Source organism: Schistocerca nitens, chromosome 3, assembly GCF_023898315.1.
Source record: "Schistocerca nitens isolate TAMUIC-IGC-003100 chromosome 3, iqSchNite1.1, whole genome shotgun sequence".
NCBI classification, from domain to species: Eukaryota; Metazoa; Arthropoda; class Insecta; order Orthoptera; family Acrididae; genus Schistocerca; species Schistocerca nitens.
In genome coordinates, this window is record NC_064616.1 from 730,034,071 (window position 1) to 730,057,114 (window position 23,044).

Consider the following 23,044-nt stretch of genomic DNA (forward strand, 5'->3'; position numbering starts at 1 on the left):
AGCTGCAGAATGACATGTCCTTGGTTCAAGACTTCCTCGGGCGAAGACTTTAATTTCTTTATTTTCGCAAAGTTATGGTCTGTCCGTTCGTTCATTGACGTCTCTGTTCACTGTAATAAGTTTAGTGTCCGTGTTTTGCGACCGCACCGCAAAACCGTGCTATTAGTAGACGAAAGGAAGTGCCTCTCCAATGGGAACCGAAAACATTTCATCGCAAGGTCATAGGTCAACCGATTCCTCCCCAGGAAAACACGTCTGATATATTCTATACGACACTGGTGGTGGCGTGTGTGTCACATGACAGGAATGTGTTGTCGACCCACCTAACTTCTACATTTGGCGAATGGGTAAAAAGATTCTTCTACCTTGCCCGATTTAGATTTTCTTGTTGATGTGATAATCACCCCCAAAAAAGTAATGAAAACATAAGAGTTTGTCACATAAACTGCAGCAAATGAATACAACAGTTTCACAGTCGCACAGTTTTCCCTGTGCTCTGTCAAAACATATGTTTTTAACGTTTTCAAATTTTTCCGTGTGTAGACCGTCAAATCCTGCATATGTCCAAGCAAATCCGAACATATCGTGGAACTTTGGAGAGCGAAGTTGATTATGTGTGAGTGCCTGCACTTTGATAATTGTCTGAAAATAAAAAATTAAACTTTTCACTCGAGGAAGACTTGGTTCAAAATGGTTCAAATGGCTCTGAGCACTATGGGACTTAACTTCTGAGGTCATCAGTCCCCTAGAACTAAGAACTACTTAAACCTAACTAACCTAAGGACATCACACACATCCATGCCCGAGGCAGGATTCGAACCTGCGACCGTAGCGGTCGCGCGGTTCCAGACTGTAGCGCCTAGAACCGCTCGGCCACTCCGGCCGGCAGGAAGACTTGAACCAAGGATCTCTCATTCTGTAGCTGCTCACGCTAACCACGCGACCACGGCGCTTCTAAGTTCGCAGTTTCCTTGTTGTTGCCTATCTTACGCATGGACTACTCAGTTTGTATATTTTGCTTCTTTTTTTCATAGTTCCACACAACTTCTTCCTGTTTTCTCGATTGATCTGTGTTCAGTTTTTCAAGGCCTATCCACTGTGCCAACTTACAACTAAATCTGACGGGGTTGCGATGGGGAGGTTCCCTTGTTAGCAATGAAGTACAATGCAAACTAAAGGTTTGTCTGCCATTTCTATGAAATAATAAAAGAGGAAGGAAGTTATAGCAACAGTAATAAATTAAAAACTTAAGAACAGTTCATTCATAGCATAAAAACAGAAAGTAGCTGATCTGTTCCCTTTGTTTACATAATATGCCTTTTATCTGCTTGTACTCCTTGAGAGCGGACAAATCAACAAGAAAAACAGAGCTCTTGAACCTCAGTTTTCACCTTTAGCGTGATTATTTGTAATGCCCAAATGGTGGTATGATCCCCGATTACAACATGCTTTTTGAGCAGAGTACCAAAAAATAAGAATCGATCGGAGAATACTGGTGATTTTTTGTACCATTCAGTCACTTATCATTCTTCGAGAAAAGCAGTGAGCGGTGGACGGACTTAGTTCTCTTCTATTTGCTTCTTTAACTTAATAGTGTGGTTCTATGTATCTTGACACTGACTGAGTCAATTTTTTTTCAATCTTTGTTCGATTTCTACGTTTATTAAAGGAAATAATAGGAATAAACAACCGAAAGTAGGGTATTTCAAGACCGGTTATATTGAGCTGTTTTAACAGTCAGGTTAAACTGGTGTGAAAAAAAAAGAAACGATAGTACTGAAAACTGATTGTTCGTTGATAACCGCCATCCCTGCTGCACATCTGGCTTTTTAGAATCAAAGTCCCAGAAACGAGATGAGGCACGACAGGGCTTCCGCGCAACCAACGTTTGTCAGAGTCGTTTAGTTAAACCCGTTGTACACTGTGTGAAATGCTGACACGTCGCGCGCAAAAGAGACAGGTGCTACAACCGAAAAAGACGGAGACGAGAGCCAGCTACGAGGCATTTAGAAATTCTCTTTCGCATGGCCCGTCACAGATTGGCTCATGCAGTGAACCATCCGCTACCGACTACTGAGTGATATGTAAATCGCAGGGGTGCCGATGGAGACGCAGATAAAATTTGCATGAGAGGCGGCCCTGCACGACCAGCGAAAAGAGTACATTAAAATGATTGTCAAACGAAAAATTCCATCGGCTGTCTACACAATTTGCAATTCATTTCCTGCAGCGTGTTTTCCGAAGACAGAGTTCGATCTTGAACACAATTATATATCTGTCAAGTACGTTTCATTCTGGCGTTATTATGTTGTATGTCACACTGCGCGACAGAGTTCCACGGTTTCACAAATATTTGTCTTTAATTCGGAAGTTAGTAACATAATGGCTGAACTGGCTAACAGGCTGAAACGTACTGATTCATTCACTAGTTACACTGAACTTCTGTTCGATTACTGACACAATAAAGAGGCGGCGTGAGTTTCGCACCACATGTCATAACCATAATTTATTAGAAATGAGTTACTTGTTCCACACAATTTCCCTACCTATGTTGCCTGTTAACGCTAGAGTAGAATGGTGTACCCTTATAGCCTCACAACTGAGAAAATACCGAAACTTGTTAATTTCTACCTCGGAGGAATCAGGTTAAAATGTCCCTGCGTTTTTATTTAAATTTTTGTTGCCTTGTGTGAACGCAGTGAAGGATTCCTTTTATAAGGCCATGGCCCATTCCCTCCACCCACTGAAAGAAAATCTAACTTAGGATTCCATCTCTAATGATCTCAGTGTCGTCAGGAGATTAGAGGCGAACAAAAAAGAAAACTAGAGCGTAATGAAGCTGCAATAAAGTGGATGCCAGTAAGAAATAATTATCCTGTTGCTGAATATGTCTTAGAAACAAATGGAGAAGGTAAAAGACGTTCGTGCCAAAACAAACGTCGATGAAATACAGACATATTGGGTCATAAGCACGCCATAAGGGGAGTCTCTTAACGATCAGGGAGGTGTGGGACAACTACTTTCAAATCTGTTACTCGATAACATTATATTCCTACGCTATGAACAGGTTTCAACTCTCCTGCGTTTCATACACGCTGAGGTGACAAAAGTCATGGGATAGAGACATGTAGGTATAGAGACGGCGGTAGTATCGCGTTTTCAAGGTATAAAAGAGCAATGCATTGGCGGAGCTATCATTTGTACTTAGGTGGTTCATGTGAATAGGTTTCCGACGTTACTAAGGAGACTGCCTACACTACGCTTGTCCGTCCTCTTTTAGAATACTGCTGCGCGGTGTGGGATCCTTACCAGATAGGACTGACGGAGTACATCGAAAAAGTTCAAAGAAAGGCAGCACGTTTTGCATTATCGCGAAATATAGGAGTGAGTGTCACAGAAGTGATACAGGATTTCACGAAATTCCAATCACCAACTTTCTCCTCCGAATGCGAAAATATTTTGTTGACACCGACATACATAGGGAGAAACGATCACCACGATAAAATAAGGGAAATCAGAGTTCGCACGGAAAGATATAGGTGTTCATTCTTTACGCGCGCTACACGAGATTGGAATAATAGAGAATTGTGAAGGTTGTTCAATGAACTCTCTGCCAGGCACCTGAATGTGATTTGCAGAGTATCCATGTAGATGTAGATGATTGTAGTCGCACGACCGGAATTAACAAACTTGGAACGTGGAATGGTATTTGGAGCTGGACGCATGGGACATTCCATTTCGGAAATTGTTACGGAATTCAGTATTCCGAAAGCCACAGTGTCAAGAGTGTGCCGAATATCAGGCATTACCTCTCACTACGGACAACGCATTGCTCGACTGCCTTCGCTTCACGACCGAGAGCAGCGGCGTTTACGTAGAGCTGTACGTGCTAAAAGACAAGCAATACTGCGTGAAGTGTGGCGACATTTGGCGTTAATGGGCTATGGCAGCAGACGACCGACGTTGAATGCCTTTGCTAACACCACGACATCGCCTGCAGTGTCACTCCTGGGTTCGTGGCCATATCGGCTGGACCCTAGACGACTGGAAAATCGTGCCCTGGTCAGATGAGTCCCGATTTCAGTTGGTAAGATCTGATGGTAGGTTTCGAGTGTGGTGCACACCCCACGAAGCCATGGACCTAGGTTGTCGACTAGGCACTGTATAAGCTGGTGGTGGCTCCATAATGGTGTGGGTTGTCTGTGCATGGAACGGAATGGGTCCTCTCGTACAGCTGAATCGATCATTGAGTGAAAATGGATATGTTCTGGTACTTGGAGACCATTTACAGCCATTCATGAACTTCATATTCCCAAACAACGATTGAATTTTTATGGATGACTATGCGCTATGTCACTGCACCACAACTTTTTGAGACTGTTTTGAAGAACATTCTGGACAATTCGAGCGAATGATTTGGCCACCCAGATCGGCCGACACGAACTATATGGAACATCTATGAGATATAATGGAGAGGTCAATTAGTGCACAAAATCGACAACACTTTCGCAGTTATTGACGGCAATACGGGCGGCATGGCTCAAAATTTCTGCAGGGCACTTCCAACGACTTGTTTAGGAGATATCCCAAGACTTTTGTCACTTAATTGTAAGTGTTTAAGAAGTTTCTCGTCCGTTATTGCATTCATTATTGGGGACTAAGTTACACAAAAGATAACACCTTCCAACGGCATGAATATAATGTTATTTCTGCCCCGTTTTTCCGAACGAAAAGGAAAACGAGAATACACATACGATGGTGCGTATCTCCACTCATCGTGGTACAGCAAACTCCAAAGAAAAAACGTATTTTTCGTAACATACATCAAGACACTAAACGTGAAATATCCTAATACAAAGAACAAATGGTTCAAATGGCTCTGAGCACTATGGGACTTAACATCTGAGGTCATCAGTCCCCTAGAACTTAGAAATACTTAAACATAACTAACCTAAGGACATCACACACATCCATGCCCGAGGCAGGATTCGAACCGGCGACCGTAGCGGTCGCGCGGTTCCAGATTGTAGCGCCTAGAACCGCTCAGCCACACTGGCCGGCATACAAAGTGTGGTGTCACCGCCAGACACCACACTTGCTAGGTGGTAGCCTTTAAATCGGCCGCGGTCCGTTAGTATACGTCGGACCCGCGTGTCGCCACTGTCAGTGATTGCAGACCGAGCGCCGCCACACGGCAGGTCTAGTCTAGAGAGACTCCCTAGCACTTGCCCCAGATGTACAGCCGACTTTGCTAGCGATGGTTCACTGTCTACATACGCTCTCATTTGCAGAGACGACAGTTTAGCATAGCCTTCAGCTACGTCATTTGCTACGACCTAGCAAGGCGCCATATTCAGTTACTATAATTACTTCAAGAACGTATTCTGGACAGATAATATTGTGAATAATGTACCGTCAAGAGCGACGTTCATCATTAGTGGATTAAAGTTAAGTATGAAACTAATTACGTCCGCTTTCTGAATTCTCATTCCTTGTCATGTTCCAGACCTCACGTCAGTATGGTTCTTCCCTCACGTCAGCCTGCGTGAGCTAAAACGCGTGCATTTAGGCCTTTACTCGTAACACGGTGTTGGCTCTTCTGCTAACACAAAACAAAGAACATTCCAGGTTCTTGCACGACCAGTTTGGCTTCAGTGCAGAAGAAGCAATAGAAGTACTAAAAGGGGGGATGTACGATCGAAATAAAGCATTATAGAAGATAACAGTAGTGTTGACAGCAGTTTTCAAAGAAACAGTAAAGAAGTCTAGGGAAATAATAGGACTACTAAGTGACAAAGTCCGTTTGGACGTGAACGAAACAAGCGTGGGAGCCACGAGCAGTAGCCGAAATAACCATAGCAGCGTTCTAAAAATGGGATAATTTGTAGTATAACTGCGCACAAATGAATATTACTGTTAAGAAGTATGCAAACCACAAATTATATCACTGAAAGTTTCTCATCCAGATTTGCAAGTTTGAGGCTTCAGTAATCAAAATTTCGTTAAACAAAAGTTAACGCCTGGATGTTGGTGATTCTTTAAATTACGAAAAGGCATCAGGAGAAAGAAAACTGGCGTTCTACGGATCGGAGCGTGGAATGTCAGATCCCTTAATCGGGCAGGTCGGTTAGAAAATTTAAAACGGGAAATGGATAGGTTAAAGTTAGATATAGTGGGAATTAGTGAAGTTCGGTGGCAGGAGGAACAAGACTTTTGGTAAGGTGAATACAGGGTTATAAATGCAAAATCAAATAGGGGTAATGCAGGAGTAGGTTTAATAATGAATAAAAAAATAGGAGTGCGGGTAAGCTACTACAAACAGCATAGTGAACGCATTATTGTGGCCAAGATAGATGCGAAGCCAAAACCTACTACAGTAGTACAAGTTTATATGCCAACTAGCTCTGCAGATGATGAAGAAATAGATGAAATGTATGATGAGATAAAAGAAATTATTCAGATAGTAAAGGGAGACGAAAATTTAATAGTCATGGGTGACTGGAATTCGTCAGTAGGAAAAGGGAGAGAAGGAAACATAGTAGGTGAATTTGGATAGGGGGGAAGAAATGAAAGAGGAAGCCGTCTGGTAGAATTTTGCACAGAGCATAACTTAATCATAGCTAACACTTGGTTCAAGAATCATAAAAGAAGGTTGTAAACATGGAAGAATCCTGGAGATACTAAAAGGTATCAGATAGATTATACACTCCTGGAAATTGAAATAAGAACACCGTGAATTCATTGTCCCAGGAAGGGGAAACTTTATTGACACATTCCTGGGGTCAGATACATCACATGATCACACTGACAGAACCACAGGCACATAGACACAGGCAACAGAGCATGCACAATGTCGGCACTAGTACAGTGTATATCCACCTTTCGCAGCAATGCAGGCTGCTATTCTCCCATGGAGACGATCGTAGAGATGCTGGATGTAGTCCTGTGGAACGGCTTGCCATGCCATTTCCACCTGGCGCCTCAGTTGGACCAGCGTTCGTGCTGGACGTGCAGACCGCGTGAGACGACGCTTCATCCAGTCCCAAACATGCTCAATGGGGGACAGATCCGGAGATCTTGCTGGCCAGGGTAGTTGACTTACACCTTCTAGAGCACGTTGGGTGGCACGGGATACATGCGGACGTGCATTGTCTTGTTGGAACAGCAAGTTCCCTTGCCGGTCTAGGAATGGTAGAACGATGGGTTCGATGACGGTTTGGATGTACCGTGCACTATTCAGTGTCCCCTTGACGATCACCAGTGGTGTACGGCCAGTGTAGGAGATCGCTCCCCACACCATGATGCCGGGTGTTGGCCCTGTGTGCCTCGGTCGTATGCAGTCCTGATTGTGGCGCTCACCTGCACGGCGCCAAACACGCATACGACCATCATTGGCACCAAGGCAGAAGCGACTCTCATCGCTGAAGACGACACGTCTCCATTCGTCCCTCCATTCACGCCTGTCGCGACACCACTGGAGGCGGGCTGCACGATGTTGGGGCGTGAGCGGAAGACGGCCTAACGGTGTGCGGGACCGTAGCCCAGCTTCATGGAGACGGTTGCGAATGGTCCTCGCCGATACCCCAGGAGCAACAGTGTCCCTAATTTGCTGGGAAGTGGCGGTGCGGTCCCCTACGGCACTGCGTAGGATCCTACGGTCTTGGCGTGCATCCGTGCGTCGCTGCGGTCCGGTCCCAGGTCGACGGGCACGTGCACCTTCCGCCGACCACTGGCGACAACATCGATGTACTGTGGAGACCTCACGCCCCACGTGTTGAGCAATTCGGCGGTACGTCCACCCGGCCTCCCGCATGCCCACTATACGCCCTCGCTCAAAGTCCGTCAACTGCACATACGGTTCACGTCCACGCTGTCGCGGCATGCTACCAGTGTTAAAGACTGCGATGGAGCTCCGTATATTGGCCGGCCGAAGTGGCCGTGCGGTTAAAGGCGCTGCAGTCTGGAACCGCAAGACCGCTACGGTCGCAGGTTCGAATCCTGCCTCGGGCATGGATGTTTGTGATGTCCTTAGGTTAGTTAGGTTTAACTAGTTCTAAGTTCTAGGGGACTAATGACCTCAGCAGTTGAGTCCCATAGTGCTCAGAGCCATTTGAACCATTTGGAGCTCCGTATGCCACGGCAAACTGGCTGACACTGACGGCGGCGGTGCACAAATGCTGCGCAGCTAGCGCCATTCGACGGCCAACACCGCGGTTCCTGGTGTGTCCGCTGTGCCGTGCGTGTGATCATTGCTTGTACAGCCCTCTCGCAGTGTCCGGAGCAAGTATGGTGGGTCTGACACACCGGTGTCAATGTGTTCTTTTTTCCATTTCCAGGAGTGTATAATGGTAAGACAGAGATTTAGGAACCAGGTCTTAAATTGTAAGACATTTCCAGGGGCAGATGTGGACTCTGACCACAATCTATTGGTTATGAAATGTAGATTAAAACTGAAGAAACTACAAAAAGGTGCTAATTTAAGGAGATGGGACCTGGATAAACTGAAAGAACCAGAGGTTGTAGAGAGTTTCAGGGAGAGCATAAGGGAACAATTGACAGGAATGGGGGAAAGAAATACAGTAGAAGAAGAATGGGTAGCTCTGAGGAATGAAGTAGTGAAGGCAGCAGACGATCAAGTAGGTAAAAAGACGAGGGCTAATAGAAATCCTTGGGTAACAGGAGAAATATTGAATTTAATTGATGACAGGAGAAAATATAAAAATGCAGTAAATGAAGCAGGCAAAAAGGAATACAAACGTCTCAAAAATGAGATCGACATGCAGTGCAAAATGGCTAAGCAGGGATGGCTAGAAGACAAATGTAAGGATGTAGAGGCTTATCTCACGAGGGGTAAGATAGATACTGCCTACAGGAAAATTAAAGAGACCTTTGGAGAGAAGAGAACCACTTGTATGAATATCAAGAGCTCAGATGGAAACCCAGTTCTAAGAAAAGAAGGGAAGGCAGAAAGGTGGAAGGAGTATATAGAGGGTTTATACAAGGGCGATGTACTTGAGGACAATATTATGGAATTGGAAGAGGGTGTAGATGAAGACGAAATGGGAGATAAGAAACTGCGTGAAGAGTTTGACAGAGCACTGAAAGACCTGAGTCGAAACAAGGCCCCAGGAGTAGACAACATTCCATTAGAACTACTGACAGCCTTGGGAGAGCCAGTCATGACAAAACTCTACCATCTGGTGAGCAAGATGTATGAGACAGGCGAAATACCCTCAGACTTCAAGAAGAATATAATAATTCCAATCCCAAAGAAAGCAGGTGTTGACAGATGTGAAAATTACCGAACTATCAGTTTAATAAGTCACAGCTGCAAAATACTAACGCGAATTCTTTACAGACGAATGGAAAAATTGATAGAAGCCGACCTCGGGGAAGATCAGTTTGGATTCCGTAGAAATGTTGGAACACGTGAGGCAATACTAACCTTACGACTTATCTTAGAAGAAAGATTAAGAAAAGGCAAACCTACGTTTCTAGCATTTGTAGACTTAGAGAAAGCTTTTGACAATGTTAACTGGAATACTCTCTTTCAAATTCTGAAGGTGGCAGGGGTAAAATACAGGGAGCGAAAGGCTATTTACAATTTGTACAGAAACCAGATGGCAGTTATAAGAGTGGAGGGGCATGAAAGGGAAGCAGTGGTTGGGAAGGGAGTGAGACAGGGTTGTAGCCTCTCCCCGATGTTATTCAATCTGTATATTAGCAAGCAGTGAAGAGAACAAAAGAAAAATTCGGAGTAGGTATTAAAATTCATGGAGAAGAAATAAAAACATTGAGGTTCGCCGATGACATTGTAATTCTGTCAGAGACAGCAAAGGACTTGGAAGAGCAGTTGAACGGAATGGACAGTGTCTTGAAAGGATGATATAAGATGAACATCAACAAAAGCAAAACGAGGATAATGGAATGTAGTCAAATTAAATCGGGTGATGCTGAGGGAATTAGATTAGGAAATGAGACACTTAAAGTAGTAAAGGTGTTTTGCTATTTAGGGAGTAAAATAACTGATGATGGTCGAAGTAGAGAGGATATAAAATGTAGACTGGCAATGGGAAGGAAAGCGTTTCTGAAGAAGAGAAATTTGTTAACATCGAGTATAGATTTAAGTGTCAGGAAGTCGTTTCTGAAAGTATTTGTATGGAGTGTAGCCATGTATGGAAGTGAAACATGGACGATAAATAGTTTGGACAAGAAGAGAATAGAAGCTTTCGAAATGTGGTGCTACAGAAGAATGCTGAAGATTAGATGGGTAGATCACATAACTAATGAGGAGGTATTGAATAGAATTGGGGAGAAGAGGAGTTTGTGGCACAACTTGACAAAAACAAGGGACCGGTTGGTAGGACATGTTTTGAGGCGTCAAGGGATCACAAATTTAGCATTGGAGGGCAGCGTGGAGGGTAAAAATCGTAGAGGGAGACCAAGAGATGAATACACTAAGCAGATTCAGAAGGATGTAGGTTGCAGTAAGTACTGGGAGATGAAGAAGCTTGCACAGGATAGAGTAGTATGGAGAGCTGCATCAAACCAGTCTCAGGACTGAAGGCCACAACAACAACAACAACAACAACATTGATCTTTGTTTCGTGAGACTTGGTCAACATTCGACTACGTGACAAGAGATAACAAATATCTGTAAAGAGACAGAAGTTATTTGAGGTGAAAAATTTAGGCGGCTTCCCCTCGTATAAACTGGAACCGATATAAAAGAAAACTGAGTAGATGAAACAAAGTCTTCACTGTGCAGAAAAAATACCCTTGTTTGCTTTAGTAAGATGATCTCTTATAGAGAGCCGCAGCTTACCGTTGTGACTTGAGACACGGGTATGCGATCGGGCAGCACCTGCTCGAAGTCGATGCACTGCTGGCCTGTGCCCAACGACAGCCACCGTGGCGACGAATGGCTCGCCTTCTGACAGGCGCTGCGCACCGTACATCTGCAACATTACAACAAACATCACAGAATCGCCATAAACAACAGCTTATACCAAGAGTTGCGCTCTACCAAAGCTACAGTTCGGTAGTTTTGGTACAGTACATAAATGAAGTAGCAAACGGTAGCATTACCGGTAGTATTCGTAGCATTTGTTGATGGTATTAGGTCAGCAACCAGCCTCAAATTTACTTTCAGTTCCTTTATTCAAAGGCCACCGTTACCGGTTTCGAATCGTTGTGATTCATCCTCAGACGGTTTACATGCTTTCTTCATGACATGTGGTGTGTTTTTTACAGATTAATTGTCATGAAACGTCGGTCTCGAGTGTTTGTATTCATAAAATTCCATGTTTTGATACATGTATCAGATATGTGGTGCGTGGTAGAAATCATCTCAGTGACAAATCTTAAGTGTTCAGTGAGAACAATTTACGTGTGCAACAATAAGAATGCAGTGGGAATGCATTGACATCTGCTGGACGAATTTTATGAATATAAACACTCGAGACCGACGTTTCACGACAATTAATCTGTAAAAAACACACCACATGTCATAAAGAAAGCATGTAAACCGTCTGAGGATGAATCACAACGATTCGAAACCGGTAACGTTAGCCTTTGAATAAAGGAACTGAAAGTAAATTTCTGGCTGGTTGCTTTTCTAACACCATCAACATTTGTCTTCAAACAACAGCCACGGTCTCCATCATGTCATCATACGACAAAATTGAATTCGTAGCATTGCTAGGGGAAGAAATGCAAATGAATGTGTAAGAGAGGAACTGGGAGCCAACAACTTCTCTTTGCTTTTTATTTATTTGGTTGTTTCTATTGCACATAATTAGAACCACACATAACATTCAGTGTTACTCCAGTGCATATTTTATATTCTTAAAGAATGTAAATTGCGTTTTATTAGTTACAAATAAACAATTTTCGAATAAAACCTGAATTAAACGTTGAAAATTTCAATTTCACTATAAATAATGTTAATTTTTAAGGGGCTCCGGAAAGGCTCAAAATCATGAAAAGTTCAATTTTTATTTTTTTGCGTTTTCTGAATCTGCAGACTATTACCTTTTAATAGATATATAATTTATTCAATTCCGAAGACTACAACTATTTTTAAATTTCTTTTGAAATGTGTTCTACATTGGCGTGACCCACTGTGGCGCTGTTAAACTGCTGTCAAATGGTGTTATTATTAACGTCTTCATCAGGTACATTTTAGTGATGTGAGATAAAGTATAAAACCTATTTTCAGAGACTTAGCAGCACCTGAACTGTTGAAAAAGTGTATTCACGGAAAAACTCAAAACCCCAATGAAAGTGTAAATAGTGTTATATGGTCGAGAATCGCCAAAACTGTATTTGTTGGAATAGAAACACTTCACTTTGGTGTGTATGATGCTGTTGCGACTTTCAATGATGCCAACATTGTAAGGTGCAAGGTATTTAGAAATATGGGAATGAAGATAGGTTCTAACATGGTACGAGCGATGCTTGCTTTAGACAAGGAACGCCTTCGGGCTGCAGACAGGACTGTAAAGAGTCTAGAAATACAAGCAAGAGTAAACAGGAGGGGGAACAAGAGGAAGCTGGAGGAGGAGTTTGCAGAGGATGAAGATAATCCATCCTATGGACCTGGAATGCACTAAAAAGTTAATCCAATCTTTGTCGCTCGATTCCCAAAACTTTTATTTTCTCATACTAATTACATGTTTTCTAAGGATCTTCCAAACATATTTGTTTCAAACTTTCAGTAAATGTTACACAGTACCTTCTGCATAATTTAACACAGCCTTTTTCCAAAAAACTGTATATTTTTGAATATATAAATAAAAAATTGCAAAAAAATGTTGTGAATTTTCATTACAATTGAAAAAAAATCATCTTTAATAACTGAACTAAAATTTTGTAAAATCCCTGTGTTAAGTTGTAGCCCATATTCCAATAACTAATCTGTAAAAAGTTCAACTTCCTACCTCAAATACTTTGTGAGGAAAGATGTAATTTATAAGCGTTATTTTAACATTGCAAGTATAGGGCGTTCCGGAGCCCCTTAAGTAATAGACTGGAAGATAACAATGTAGAACAAAATAGTTATTTATCCTCACTCCGTTTCTAGATGTCCACCATTTCCAGTTTCTATGGGAACCTAAAAACAGTGATAGCATAAGTAAAACTCAGTACAGTCCGCTACGATAGCTGCGCAGTCAGTGCGGCGGAATGCTAAGCGAAGGGGCCCGGGTTTGATTCGCGGCCGGGCTGGAGATTTTTCTCTGCTTATGGACTTGCGTATTGAGTTGTGATGTTCGGTTTGTGGGGCGCCCAAATGCGCGGTCATCAGCGCCCGTACAAAGTCCCAATTTTTACACAGTCCAATCTAGCCACTGTCACGAATGATGACGATGATGATGAAATGATGAAGACAGCACAAACACCCAGTCACCGGGCAGAGAAAATCCTCAACCTGGCCGGGAATCGAACCCGGGACCCCGTGATCCAGAGGTGTGTTGAGTTGTCCTTACTTTCGTATCGTCATAATTGGCATTACAATTGACATGGTTGAATGGGCACAGCCCGAAAGCCCGTAACTTGAAAAAAAAAAATGTCCAGTAAGTATGCAGAAAACCTAACGTACAAGTAACGCGGGTCGATCCTATCTGACCAGGGCTACTAGGAAAACTACCGCAGTATACGCCTACATATGGTAGCGTACGGCAGTTTTACAACTCTACTCATACCCATGGCTTGTGGCTAGTCCTCTGAACCGCGCTGTAAGACCCAACATCACAGCCACCAGATCCCCCTTCCGAGTGGGGATAATTACTACTAACAGTCCACAGGGTTCAATTTTGGGACCACTTCTGTTCTCGTTTATATATAAATTACCTTCCGTCTTACACTGATAAAGAAGAAACATTATTCTTTGCTGATGACGCATGCGTCATAATGAAGTTCAATAGAGCTGCAACAGCATAAAGAGCTATAAATGAAATATTCAAAAGTATTATTGTATTATCGATAGGTAACAAGTTCTCGGTAACTGGTCTATCACTTAACTTTGAAAACACAGTTAATTAAATTGAATGTTGTGTATACAGGGTGAACGAGAACTACACCGATAATCTTTCAGAGATGGTAGTATGGAAAAAAAGATAAAAAGTCTAGTAAGCATGGGCTCTAAAGTGCATCGCTAAAGAGCTATATGCACTTGTTCATCTTCAATTCTGTGAAACATATCTCTTCTGCTAAAACCTCTTTGCCTTACATATTCTGGGAGCAGGTAGTACAGATGAAACCAAGAGAAAAAGTCTAGCAAATATGGCCTCTAAAATGCATACCTCAAGAGCTATGAGCACTTGTTCAGTAGAAGAGATGTGTTTCACAGTACAAGTGTTCATAGCTCTTAATGTACGCACTTTAGATCTCATGTTTACAAGACTTTTTTTAGTTGTTTTGATGCATACTATCACCTCTGAAAGTTCGACTGTGGAGTCCTGGTTCACCCCGTACAGGATCATCAGTAAGAATAAAGCAGGTGAGGGCGGATGTGGTTAAAATGATTGTTGAATAAACAGATAAAGATATTTTCATATATCAGAGTTAGAAAACGCTGAGAGATGTGCATTTCAAGGAGTAATAGTGCGGGCTCCAAAAATAAAGGAGCATCAAAGGGCCTAGTGAGCGCCAGAAGTTGACGTCTTCCAGAAATAGCGGCGCAACACCAATAATACTTTACTTAACTTGGGTGCCCAGACAGCGAGAACGCAAAGCAGCGCAGCGCATAGCACCTGAAGAAGACGCCTGGGTCGGTGTTCGAATTATCGCGCAGAAAAATAGTATAACTAACTAAGATGAACCACCGCAAGCAAACCATTTAAGTATATCCACTTTTTCTCATACATTCAACAATAGTTATTGCGAATCAAATAACCAGGTTGCCAAAAAAGAGTTACTGAAAGCAAATAGTCGCTGTTATACACGATTAAATGAGGGCGCGTTATTATGTAGTTTGCCACACCGTGAGGGACGTAACTGCGGATCTGTAAGAGTGCCCGTTTATTAGGGGTGCGCTTGGCAGGAATATAAGCTGGCAGCGAACTGTTCAAATATGGTTGACGCCTGTGGCCATTGCGGATGACTGAGTTCGCTGAGACGCGCAACTTGCGCTCATAAAGCTTAGCTTCGACCGCTGTCTGTCCAGTGGAGCTTGCATAGTTAATGCGACGTAAAATCCGACAGCGGACGCACCGACAACGTCAACTTCTCCCATGCCGGCGGACAACGAAGCAACTCGCGGGCCCTTCCCAGCAGAACTTAGCTATCGAGCCATAACACATCGATTTACGCTAATATGTTGCCTGGTTGGTACCTCTACACGATAGGACCTAACAGTTCAGTCTCATGCAGTCGTTAGAATAGTTCCCACGAATATTTACCCTTTACTTTCCACAAGATCATGTTCACACAATTATTTGCCGGCCTGAGTGGCCGAGCGGTTCTAGGCGCTACAGTCTGGAACCGCGCGACCGCTACGGTCGCAGGTTCGAATCCTGCCTCGGGAATGGATGTGTGTGATGTCCTTAGGTTAGTTACGTTTCAGTAGTTCTAAGTTTAGGGGACTGATGACCTCAGATGTTAAGTCCCATATGACCTCAGATGTTAAGTCCCATAGTGCTCAGAGCCATTTGAACCATTTTTTTCACACAATTATTTACGCCAGGAAGGCAAAAGTCATTGCATGGAGTAACATTAATTAGACAGCAGGTTGCTATTACGTCTTCATCGAAGTACAATGCAAGGTACAAGGCAGCTTGTTCTTATGCAAGGTACAAGGCAGCTTGTTCTTATGTTGCTGTAACATGATTTAGATGAATCCTTCACTAATGACCTACATCTACTACAGGACTTTGACAAATGTATGGATGCACCGCGAGAAATGCATGCTTGAACATAAATGCTGAGCCGGCCGGAGTGACCGTGCGGTTCTAGGCGCTACAGTCTGGAGCCGAGCGACCGCTACGGTCGCAGGTTAGAATCCTGCCTCGGGCATGGATGTCTGTGATGTCCTTAGGTTAGTTAGGTTTAATTAGTTCTAAGTTCTAGGCGACTGATGACCTAAGAAGTTAAGTCGCATAGTGCTTAGAGCCATTTGAACCATTTTGAACATAAATGCTGATGCTAATGGCTGGCTCTAAGCACTATGGGACTTAACATCTCAGATCATCAGTCCCCTAAACTCAGAACTACTCAAACCTAACTAACCTAAGGACATCACACAGCTGGCCGCTGTGACCGAGCGGTTCTAGATTAGTTAGATTTAAGTAGTTCTAACTCTAGGGGACTGATGACCTCAGATGTTAAGGGCCATTTGAACCATTTGACATCACACACACCCATGCCCGAGGCAGGATTCGAACCTGCGACCGTAGCAGCCACGCGGTTCCGGACCTGATGCTAGGCAAGCCTGCCGGTTGCGCTATTGTATCTGACTACGAACGACACCTGTGCAATGTCTTAAATACGTTGCAAGTGTCAACTGTGATCAGAACAGTGTTCTTTGTAGTTGTGACTGCAATACGTCAAAGCTAAGTTAATTCGAATGTTGGCAAATTGTCGTTGTTCGTACGGTGGATGTTTCCAAAAACAAAGGAGCAGAAGTGTCTGGTGCTTCAAGAGGTACTGTCACAACTAAGTCACAACGTGGACTGTTATTGGAGAGGATTGTAACGAAAAATAAGAGGATGACAACTGCAAAAGTTACTGTTGAACTGAATGTCACACTCACGAATCCTGTCAGCACCAAAACGGGACGTAGTGAGCCCCATCAGCAGGGAACTACAGGACGAGCAGGAATTAGAAAATCACTTGCCAAGTGATGCAAGTAACAGGAAAAAGTGGTTCCTAAGCTATAAAACTTGGACTATGGAGCAATTGAAGAAAGTCATTTGGTCGGATGAATCTTGCCACTCTCATGCATGAGATTACCATACCCAAACATCTAGCGGGCTATATGGACATGTGTGTTACGTATATAGAGCTAACTGTTATTCGAATTACGCGAATGCGTAGCTGAGAAATGTTTTGGACCCGATGACGGTTTGATCCTAGACTGAAATCGACAGCCTCTAATTAAAAATATACCGATACAACTGCGTGCATAATGTAGTTCTTAACAGTCTGCAAGTTCTGTCTGAAGCGTTCTACCACTACAGCTCCTGACCCAGGTGGTCTACAAAAGCAGCCGGTTACTATTTTCGACCGACCTTCCATGCTTAACTTCGCCCGGATTAATTCAAATTCTGAATCTGCGACAATCTTGCAAGACAATATCGAATTCTTTACTGCAATAAATACGCTGACTTCTTTGCCGACTAACCTATCCATACGATAAATTTTCCAATCGGGACTTAGAATTTTGTCGGTATTCACTTCTCTTTCAACCAGCTTTCTGTTCCTAAATCTATCTGGGCTTCTGTAAGCGGTACTAACTCTGTGACCTTACCTTCGATGCTCCTGCAGTTTACTGATATCATACACTGAAGCCCCAAAGAAACCGGTATAGGCACGCGTATTCAAACACAGAGATATGTAAACAGGCAGAACACGGCGCTGCGGTCGGCAAGGCCATCAAAAGACAAAAGGTGTCTGGCGCAGTTGTTAGATCGGTTACTGCTGCTACGAGGATAATCCCAAAAGTAAGGTCTCCTGTTTTCTTACAAGCGCATAGACCTGTTTATTTGTACAATGGTTTACATCAGTTTACAGCTTGAACATTTAGCTATTTTTCGACATAATCACCATTTCAGTCAAAGCATTTTTGTAGACGCTCTGGCAGTTTTTGTATGTCCATGTCATACCATCTCGCCGCCATTCTGTTCAGAAAGTTATGAAACTCTTCTTTCACCTCGTCGTCGGAGCTGAATCGCTTTCCGGCCAAATGTTCTTTTAACCAGTCCAGAAAGTTGTTCTGTTAGGCTGCAAGGCGGTGAAGAAATGTGCGGGAAGCATCAACTCGTTGCCGCATGTGGTCTTCAGTCAGCTTGCGTGGCACCCATCTTGCGCACACCTAACGGTAGTTCAATGTTTCCGTTAAAATTCTGTGAGCGGTGCTTCGGGAAACCTCAGGAACCAACGTGCAGAGATCATCCAGGGTGATCCGCCGATCTTCACGCATGCTTTGCTCAACCTTCAACACTGTCTCCTCAGAAATTAACGCTTTCCCGCCCCTTTGTTCGTCGTGAATTTCGGTCCTACCAGCTGCAGACTCTCTACACCACTTATGAACATTTTTGACATCCATGTACGACTCACCATATACTTCCGTCAATTGGCGATGGATTTCAATCGCCTCAGTGCCCTTTGCGTTCAAAAACCGAATAACTGAGCGCAATTCGCACTTGGTGGTAACATCCAACGTGAGCTCTTTTTCTCAACAGCTGCCAAGCCAAGACTGAGCTCCTAAGCGCGGCGTGCGCATGTTTACACACAGCGTGTGAAGCACTCTTCATAACAGTGTGACCAACTGCCACACAAACAGAGTTATGTACTTATAAAAAAAATAGGAGACCTTACTTTTGGGATTACCCTCGTAGAAGGGCAGGTATCAAGATTTAAATGAGTTTGCAAGTGGTGTTATACTCGGCGCACGAGCGATGGGACACAGCATCTCCGAGGTAGCGATGAAGTGAGGATTTTCCCATACGACCATTTCACGAGTGTACTGCGAATATCAGGAATCCGGTAAAACATAAAATCTTCGGCACCGCTGCGACATGAAGAAGATCCTACAAGAACAGGACAAACGAAGACTGAAGAGAATCGTTCAAGAAGTGCAAACCCTTCCGCAGATTGCTGCAGATTTCAGTGCTGGACCGTCAACAAGTGTCAGCGTGGGAACCATTCAACGAAACATCATCGATATGGGCTTTCGGAGGCGATGGCCCACTCGTGTACCCTTGATGACTGCACGACACATAGCTTTACGCCTCGCCCGTCAACACCGACAATGGAGTGTTGATGACTGGAAACTTGTTGCCTGGTCGGACGAGTCTCGTTTCAAACTGTATCGAGCGAATGGAAGCGTACGGGTTTGAAGATAACCTCATGAATCCATGGACCCTGCATGTCAAAGGGGACTGTCCAAGCTGGTGGAGGCTCCGTAATGGTGTGGGTCAAGTGCAGGTGTAGTGATATGGGCCCCTGATACGTCTAGATACGACAGTGTCAGGTGACACGTACGTGAGCATCCTGTCTGGTCACCTGCACCATTTACGTCCACTGGGCATTGCGACGGACTAGGACAATTCCAGCAGGACAATGCGACACCCACACGTCCAGAATTGATACAGAGTGACTCCAGGAACACTCTTCTGTGCTTAAACACTTCCGCTGGCCACCGAACTCCGCAGACAGGAACATTATAGAGCGTATATGGGATGCCTCGCAACGCGCTGTTCAGAAGAGATCTCCACCCTCTCGTACTCTTACGGAGTTATGGGCAGCCCTGTAGGATTCATGGTGTCAGTTCCCTCCAGCAGTACTTCAGACATTAGTCGAGTCCATGCCACGTCGTGTTGCGGCACTTCTGCGTGCTCGCGGGGGCCCTACACGATATTAGGCAGGTGTTCCGGTTTCTTTGGCTCTTCAGTATATTATTATACACTATTAAACACTAAGTCTCAAAATGCGTTACGTGAAGTTATGGGTCTAGGTTCTTTTCAGTCACAACCATGTGAAGATCCTGCATGAACCTTACAGTCACAGAAAAACCTTTTAAGAGCCTTAGTCAGAATTGGAGGTCAGGAATAATTTTAGTTTACCGTCGCCAGGTGGAATGTGTGCACCTTTGGGGTAACCGAAATGAGACTGGCTCGAAAAACTGTTAGTGCTGAATGGTATGCCCGGAACCTGTTTAATCAATTCATGGATCAAATGTCAGAACTTGAAAGACTGCTTGGATATTTTCAGCAAGATAAACAGTACACACCGCACATGTTGCTGCCTTCACACGAGTTCGTGAGGTGTCCGGCAAGAAGAGAAGAGAAGAGAAGAGAAGAGAAGAGAAGAGAAGAGAAGAGAAGAGAAGAGAAGAGAAGAGAAGAGAAGAGAAGAGAAGAGAAGAGAAGAGAAGAGAAGAGAAGAGAAGAGAAGAGAACACTTAGCAAAGGCAGCAAATTCTACTGGCCTCCAAGATCGTTTGATTCGTCATTCTGTGTTTTCTTTTAAACCTGTCGGAAAATCTGAAGAGTCAGGTGTACTCAAATAATCCCCACACACCGGAAGAGATACAGCAGGACACTGAAAAGGCTTTTGCTAAAACCCCTCAGGCTGAGGTGCCGAGTGCGTCTCGCAATTTGATAAATCACGTGTATCACTACTTCGATGTCATTGGTAGCCATTTACAGCATCTTCTGTGAGGAACAGTACTCAATTAAGGTACCTTGTTAAACTGTCAGATTTAGGAAAACTTTCTGAACCAATCTTACTATGACTACTCTGTATAACGTCATGGGTGTTCTTTTAAAAAAAATCAACTCTATACGTACCGGTGTGTACCTGAATCCGACGTCTACTGTTAGACAGTGATCAATTTTAATATTTGAGCATGCAAAACAAATACTTTTATGCGTTGTGATCACTGAAGGACCATCATCCTCTCTTTTTGTAAGCCCAACCATGCTGCCATGTGATGTTCTTCGCCGACAGGAGTGGCCGTGCGGTTCTAGATGCTACAGTCTGGAACCGAGCGACCGCTACGGTCGCAGGTTCGAATCCTGCCTCGGGCATGGATATATGTGATGTCCTTAGGTTAGTTAGGTTTAATTAGTTCTAAGTTCTAGGCGACTGTTGACCTCAGATGTTAAGTCGCATAGTGCACAGAGCCATTTGAACCATTTGATGTTCTTCCGAAAAGTCATTGTGGCATTCTACAACTCATTGTGATTCTACTACATAAAGGTACATAGTGAACTCTAAAGTATGATAATGAAACAAACTAATCTGCATTTGTTTGGCGAAGGGCAGACAGTGGCCACCTGGAGGAACTCTTCCTCGATATCGCAAACAGTAGCATCTGTGGCGTGTTCTAAAATTGGTACCTGAAATATATCGAGTTTAGATTCTACTGCGAGAAACGTTCAAGTGGTGGCACAACTGTGTAGATCTGTTAGCCTCGACGCATATCCAACCTCTCAGGTAAAATAATTCAAAAATGGTTCAAACTGCTGTAAGCACTATGGGACTTAAAATCCTAGGTCATCAGTCCCCTAGACTTAGAACTACTTAAACCTAACTAACCTAAGGACATCACACACAACCATGCCCGAGGCAGGATTCGAACCTGCGGCCGTAGCAGCAGCGCGGTTCCGAACTGAAGCGCACAGAACCGCTCGGCCACAGCGGCCGGCTGGTAAAATAATTGGTAACAAAGATTCGCTAGGTGTAACGAGCCAGTTTAACTATTGACGACTGGATAATTGTATGTTAGTTTGTTTGGTAACGATTTTTAGTCAGTTAGATGGGTGGTGATGTGTGTGTCAGGCCCGGGAGAGTATGGTTTAATAGTGCGTGGTGTCCATAGCGTTGTCCGCTGCAGCCCTGACAGTTTCTGCACGCAGGCATAACGGCGCTGCTACAATACTTCGTTGATAATCACGTTCTGCTTTTCAGCAGAGCTGAGGCGAGTACTCGGTAACCGTCAGATCGCTCGTTTGATTACTATCTCACAAGCAGACGGAATTTTAATGCGTCCATCCGTTGTGTACGTTGTCTCGTTTGTCGCCTAGTGCACAGTAGCTGCCCGACATTATCTAGATTTGCGCTACTAACAACAGACACATCCTTTCCGCTTTCGATTCTGCGTGACAAGTTGCGAATTTTTTCTGTTCGGGACGTCCAACGCGCTCTAATAAAACAGTAACACAGGTAATGTGTCATTTGTACGGCCATTGTGACCCTAATTGCTGTACTGTTATTTAAGACATAATCAAATCAGTGTTCGCAACAACTAAAAATACGAATCAATTTTACCATATGCGTTTCACTTTACTCATTTAAAACGTCACTAATGACTCCTCGTTTGTTCGATTTCTTCTTAAATTTGCATTTTTCAGGTAATCCTGCGTTTGGTACTTATATTTTTTGGAGTAATTTCGCTTTGACACGCAGCAGTTCACATTTCTTCACGAAAAACACGGCAAAATATACTTTTAGCTAGGAGAATGGGAATAAACGTAGTTGATGCCAACCGGCCACCGTGTCACCCTATGCCATATGACGTCATTTGGATGCGGTTTGGGGTGACACTAACACCACCCTTCCAGCCATACTTAGCTTTTCAGATCTTGGAGCCGCTGCCTCCCAGTTAAGTAGCTTCTCCATTGGCTTCATGAGGCTGAGTGCCCTCAATCCCACGAAAGGGAAATCCCTGGCTATAACGGGAATCAAATCCAGGTCCTCTGCATAGCTGCCAGACACGAAAAACCACTCAACTAAAACTACAGGGACAGCAAGTAATTGAGCGTGTAGGGTAGAAGTGCTACTCTGAGATGGGCACAGGATAGGAAATAGTGGTCAAACGCATCAAATCAGTCAGAAGACAAATGACAAAAAAAGAGTGATGTATAGGCAAAATGTTTTCGTGATATTTGTGATGAAAGAATTAAGAGCCATGGATTATATCGCAGGAAAGATCTGAGATGAGAAGCGTTTAACGTACGGGATGGTTAAAGTGCAGCTGCTCACAGAGGTCCAGTGTGGGCTGTTATTACCGTATGGGAGCGAAACTCTGTAGAAAAGCTAATGCTGTAATGCGGCGCCGATTTACACAGGGGAAAAAAATAAGTTCAAATTTTCGCCACCAGGTGCAAGTCTAGCACTGTGAATGCAAGAAAGAAATGTTTCCATATGTAATGGGTTTGGAACGGGACATGGGCAGAAAAGGTCAAACAAGTGAGAAAGGCATAATCTACATATCTACATACATACTCCGCTAGCCACCATGCCGTGTGTGGCGGAGGGCACAATTCGCGCCAAAGTAATATTTCCCCCCCTCTGTTCCACTTGCGGATCGCGCGGGGGA

General features: G+C 43.8%; 1 protein-coding gene across 1 annotated transcript in view; it reads right to left on the minus strand.

Moving 5' to 3' along the window:
• Window positions 1-23,044, minus strand: part of LOC126249408 (plexin-B) — a 1,292,451-nt gene that overhangs the window by 159,849 nt on the left and 1,109,558 nt on the right. The window contains exon 6 of the mRNA XM_049951062.1: window positions 10,826-10,958. Coding sequence (XP_049807019.1) covers window positions 10,826-10,958 — 133 coding nt within the window. The remainder of the gene's footprint in view (window positions 1-10,825; window positions 10,959-23,044) is intronic.